This window comes from Aplysia californica, unplaced genomic scaffold, assembly GCF_000002075.1.
Source record: "Aplysia californica isolate F4 #8 unplaced genomic scaffold, AplCal3.0 scaffold00497, whole genome shotgun sequence".
Taxonomy (NCBI): domain Eukaryota; kingdom Metazoa; phylum Mollusca; class Gastropoda; order Aplysiida; family Aplysiidae; genus Aplysia; species Aplysia californica.
In genome coordinates, this window is record NW_004797767.1 from 226,331 (window position 1) to 232,334 (window position 6,004).

A 6,004-nucleotide genomic window follows, 5' to 3' on the forward strand; every position below is an offset into this window, starting at 1 on the left:
CGAGGGGTGTTAGTGTTTTACGACCTTCGAGCGGGACATATTAAACATTTTCAATTGGTAGGAAATATGAATATTTTTTTCCAGGTGGCGGTCGAAGCAGATCTTTAACGTGTGCAACTTACACACGGGACCTCCGAGATTTTCACCCTTATCCTAGAAGACTAGATCTAGGTGTTAGATGCTACCTATCGTAACATCAGTGGTGTGGCTGAAAGACAGCAGTAAGGAGCCTGTAAAAAAGGCTGCAGAAAGAGTCAGGAGCCCAGAGGAGGGGGCAAAGGAAGTGAGGGGCCGAGAGGCAGAAAGTGGAGACGGAAGCAGACGACAGCAGTACAACATTTTAGACAAGAAAGGTTTCCGTCGCTGTCCGGATTCGAACCCGGGACCTATTGAATGAGAGGCGAATACCGTAAACTCTAGATCACGAGAGCCCCCTGACCCCTGACCCCTGACACTGATTTGAATCCCGGGTTCGTTGGGGAAGTTTTAAAGTTTAGTTGATCGGGCAGTTTTTAAGACTTTTTGTCTTTCTTGGCTCGATCCCACCGAAAATAGTGGTCAAATTTTCAGGTCTGGTCTCGTAAACTACGTTCCAATTTTGAAAGCGGCGTTATTTACAATTCATTATGTAATAACTCATTGGGATGCCGCATTTCTAAATCATGAAACTTACAAAACATGGAGTCAGTACATGTATAGATCTAGATCTACAAGTTTTCTTTGCACTACCAGTTCAAAATCAGCCAATTTTAAACATTTAATTGATTACACAAAATGAAATTTAAAAAACACAAAAATAAAACAACCCAACTCAAAATGGTCACATGTACCCCACGGTTTGGACAATGTCATTCACTTTCCCATAAAGAAGAAAACATCAAATAGCCTAACATTAATGTTAAAACCCATTTTGACTAGAATTGCTTGTTTTAGTGGATGACTTGACATAAACCTGGAAACTGGCAACCTTGTACGGAAATAGGAAGTAGCAGAGAGTATTTAATTATATTGTCTCTGGAAGTAGGAAGCAGAAGTAAAAAGTTTTCTCTCCGTTTTTTTTACGAACTACGAATTAGATCTAGCCTACGACACTGAGCACTGTTGTCTTCATCCAGAGTCAAGACTTTTTCGACGATCTAGAATCTAGAGTCTTGATCTAGACATAACATCTAGAAGCGGGACGTAAAAAATGATTCAAAATCCCAGTATGCGAATGGATAATTTGTTCTACAGTCTCAAAGAATTACAGAACGGTTCGTGGTCCTTATACTTATAGCTCTCAGCTTTATTGCCCTCATTTTATAATTGTAGCTTGTAATGTTTTGATTGTTTTTAAATCATTACTGTGTGGATGGCCATGCTATCATATTGGATCCTTCTTCTTGTTCTTCAAATTTCTTCACTTATTTCCTTTCCTTGTAGATTCTATCTCAACTTGAATGAACACAAGCAGCATTAGCATAGATCTAATCTAGATTAGATCTAGATCTAGATCTATCTGTCCCCGTAGGATTATGCGATTGTGCGGCCAGGTTTTTTTCGCGTAATTCTGCAACATTTGCATAATTTTGGATTCTCCGCGTTTTTTCACGTTTTTTTTTCACAAAACAGTTAATGAACGCCTCGCCGTGTGACTAAAGGGACGTAATCACCGTAATAACTTTCATTTAAGTGAAAAGTTGGCTATTTCCCTTGTTAGAAGATCTTGGTTATGGGTTGTGATTTTTTTCCTTGAGCATGTTCAATTTTACAATCCATCAAAAGTTGTCCTCATGTCTGCTGATGTTTCATGTTTGACAGGTGTCCCTGGTTTTAGTAATGTGTCAGCATCAGAGGTCCAGATGTCCTTTTTTTTGTTTTTTGAAAGATCTAGATCTAGACTAGAGATCTACAGCTGAAAGTTACAGAGATGATTTTTTTTTTGTTTTTTGTTACTGATGTGTATTGTTTTCTTTTCCAAATACACAACAAATTACTGATACTGATATGTTCTGTTTTCAATTTTTCTGTACATAAAACATGAAAATCATGAAACTTCGTGTTGAAAAAATGCAAAACTTATTGCGAATGGTGTTACGGTAACTTGCATAATTTTTGCATAATTTTGCTTTTTTTGTGCATAATTTGGCCTTGTAAATTTGCATAATTCTACGGGGACAGATCTATGCATTTACAGAACTTAAAAGGAAGATATAGATCTAGATTTAGATCTAGCTCACACACATTCTTTCAAGCATCGAACACAAATGCACTTATAATTATGCTTTCCCAGTGGATGGCCGATTTCATGTTGATGTAGGTAGACTATGTACAATTTGCCAAATATTCCTGGTCCACAGTTTCCTTTCTCTCTGTTTTATCTATCAGAAAAGGTATGTCTGGAACAAAAGCTTCATGAACAAAAGAGGACCAGACACTCACTTGAGCAAGAACTAGAGCAAGGTGCAGTGCACATTAAGTATATTATACATAGAGAGAGATCTAGATCTAGGTCTATACAATATAATTCAAGAATTTTTTTACCGCTGACAGCCACTGCAAGTATGAGATAGACCTATGAGCTGCAAGCTTTACTTTATTCTGATATTAAATTGTTTAAGTTGATTTTTGTTTAAAGTATTTATGATAGTGTATTCTTGAAATACAACTTTGAAACAAGTTAACTCTGACAGGAGAACAAAAATGTTTGTACATATTTATGACCAAGTTGTTCTGTGAGTTTTTCCGCTGCTCATCTGATTACTTTAGTTGTCATGGTGTAATCCTCCGAAGCAGTCCAGTGTAAGTGTAAGTGTAAATTCGAAGGATTTTTATAGAGTGATGGCCTTGAACTTCTGTGCCTTTCACATCCTCACTCAAGCATTGCCTATTTTGAGTGTAGCATTCCCTGAAGTACAAAGGGTTTTTTTTTATTGCTGGGAAGTCTGAAGTGGTCTGATGTGGAGATGTTCCTTTCTTTCTGTTTATTTTTTCTCTGTGCTCTTGTCTCTTTTCTGTGGGTACAGTATATATATGTCACAGTTTCATTATACAACACTGACAAAAGATCTTAGTGTTGTCAGAAGGCAACAGTTGTGCATAATTTAAGTGAATTTCATCTTTACATGTTCTTTTAATCCATTTAAGAAAAAACTATTGTATTCTGAAATGGTGTAATGCCTTCCATATTTTATATTTTCAGTGACCAGCAAATACTCGCATATCCAAGAGAAACATATGCGTATGTCAGGTAAAGGAATGATGGCTCTAAGTTGGCAGCTTCTTTCTGTCCTAAAATGTCTTTTGCCTTTTCTGTATAATTTGATGTAGCCTACCTACAAATGTATGCCTTTTCTGTATAATTTGATGTAGCCGACCTACAAATGTATGCCTTTTCTGTATAATTTGATTTAGCCGACCTACAAATGTATGCCTTTTCTGTATAATTTGATGTAGCCGACCTACAAATGTATGCCTTTTCTGTATAATTTGATGTAGCCGACCTACAAATGTATGCCTTTTCTGTATAATTTGATGTAGCCGACCTACAAATGTATGCCTTTTCTGTATAATTTGATGTAGCCTACCTACAAATGTATGCCTTTTCTGTATAATTTGATGTAGCCTACCTACAAATGTATGCCTTTTATGAGACTGAAAACTTAACTAGATTTAATATCTCTGTTAGGCTTTGTTGACAATATATATATTATAATTATAGTATTACTAATTATTACATGAAGATTATGTCATGCGTCTTGCCCCACCTCTTTTTCCCACCAGCAAACAACGATTTTGACTTTCCTTGCAGGTAGCCTATTTATCTATATTTGTATTAGTGCGGGTTTAGTTTAGTGCACGTCAACCTTGTGAAGCTATTTCAAAGGCTGGACCTATGAAATTAATATTCATCGATGATAGAACCAACCAAGTAGGTAGGAAGCCTAGAAACCTCCTCCCTCCCCCAAACAACCCAAATTCAAGAATGCCCTTTTGGGTAATTTAAGGGTTATCAGCACCGTAGCCCTATAATACGATACCAGCTGAATAAACGGCGTACCAAGGCATTTTCGTTCTTATTTCAAAGTAGTGATCAAGACCTGAGAAAAAAAAACTTTAAAGGGAACCACGTATGTACATTGTATGTGTTTTCAGAGACGCTTGCAGTGGCACAGCAAAAGGTGGAGCAGAGCATGAAAACTTTCATGAGGTAAGGGAAACAACTTATAGTTGGGACGCCATTTTTTTCTGTCATCTCGACTTATTCTTTCCCTTGAGTGATACAACTGCCCAACAGGGAAATTTCTAAGCTGTTAACCCTTACTTTGAGGAAGGAGGGGGGTCTTTTAGTAAGAATTTTACGGCACTTACAACACAACAAGGTCATATAAGTGCGGAATATTAGTGGTGTTTTTAGAGAGTAACAAACGCAAAAAAGGAGTAACGATAAAAATGATAGATATTTGACAGGAAAGAAGCTGTCCCTATAAAATGTAAATATATCTGCCTTGAGATTGTTATTGAATATTGGTTGTTGTTTGTTTTGTTTTTTTCAATTTTCAGTTGTGTTTGTGCTTAGTGGGAACCACTAGAGTAGGTTCTGTGTCTTCTTTTCTTTCTGTCTGTCTGTCCTGTATATTGTTATATTACCCTGTACGGAATGACCATTGTTTGTGAGAATTTGCTTCTTTTTACTCAAAAATGTGTGTGTGTGTGTGTGTGTGTGTGTGAGTGTGTGTGTGTGTGTGAGTGTGTGCGTGCGCACATATCGGTATGTGTGCATCATCCTATGTCAGTTGACTACCAGTAATTGCCTTGCTGTAAGTACAGATTATTTGTTCCCTTTGATATATGTTGATCCTCCACATAACTCCACCTCTGGCCAGTTCCTTTTTGTTCCTTTTTTGTCTGTACAGTTTGCAAGCTGAAATTGAGCGGAATCGACCAAAAGTCCGTGAAGCCAAAGAGGAGATTGAGTCGGAGAGGAACGCTCAGTGTCAATTACTGTGAGTGATACAACACTTACAGATGTTGCACAGTTGCACCACAGAACGCAATATATATAAGGTGTTTTCAAAACATTCAGTAGAAGCCTAAAAAGAAGATAAAAGCAAGCTGGTTTATCATTTTGGATTCCTTATCATCAAAGACGACCCCCCCCACCCTTTTTCCCCCCAAAAAAAAGAAATAATGTCACTCTGACTCGGACACCTAAATGCTATATTTTTTCCCTTTTTTGGGGAGGGGGGGGGTCGATTATTAGGTTAGGGAGTGGTATTGAAGACATAAGTTTAGAACATATCTTATTGACGGGAGATTACTTCTGATATAAAGTCCAAGAAAATTGTTTTTAATGAAATTGTTTAGAAATGTCTAAACATTGTTAGTGTAAACTTGATCCCATTTCATCTCCTTATAGCAAAGAAATGTCCTGGTCTGGTCAAATCTTGACCTTGTCTTCGGTCCTACTTTTCATAAAAAATGATATTTTAAAAATATAATAAATTATATGTGTATTGATCCTAAAAGGGTTATTTGGTTTACAATGGCAAACATAGATACATATATATATAAATACTTTATTACAAATACGTACATACATAAATACATACACAATATCATATAGTTACATAAATACACAATTGATCAATTCTTTCACTGGAGTATCTTAAGTGAAGCCCTGGTATTTCTTATGGTGTCCTATGACAGCAACAATAAACCTCCACTCAGCCCAGCCCGGCCAGTTCCCCAAAGAGGATTGTTGTTTTTGCTTAGGACTTGATCAGAACTAGAGCCCGTGGTCACTCTGTCACACTCTGTCACACTCTGTCACACTCTGTCACACTCTGTCACACTCTGTGGTGTGATGAATAACCCTTTGAGTCACTCTGTGGTGGGATGAATAACCCTTTGAGTCACACTGTGGTGGGATGAATAACCCTTTGAGTCACACTGTGGTGTGATGAATAACCCTTTGAGTCACACTGTGGTGTAATGAATAACCCTTTGAGTCACACTGTGGTGT

General features: G+C 37.3%; 1 protein-coding gene across 2 annotated transcripts; it reads left to right on the forward strand.

Annotated features, from left to right (window-relative positions):
• Positions 1–1,047: 1,047 nt before the first annotated feature.
• LOC101856206 lies at positions 1,048–5,085 on the forward strand. Of its 2 annotated transcripts, XM_013086730.2 has the most exons (5): positions 1,051–1,253; positions 2,368–2,442; positions 3,182–3,229; positions 4,135–4,189; positions 4,896–5,071. In XM_013086730.2, exons 1-5 carry the CDS (start codon positions 1,190–1,192, stop codon positions 4,987–4,989), a joined length of 336 nt encoding a protein of 111 aa, XP_012942184.1. In that variant the 5' UTR covers positions 1,051–1,189; the 3' UTR covers positions 4,990–5,071. The 2 variants fall into 2 exon arrangements, with proteins under 2 accessions (XP_012942185.1, XP_012942184.1); XM_013086731.2 differs by lacking the exon at positions 2,368–2,442 and having other exon boundaries at positions 1,048–1,253; positions 4,896–5,085.
• Positions 5,086–6,004: the final 919 nt, after the last annotated feature.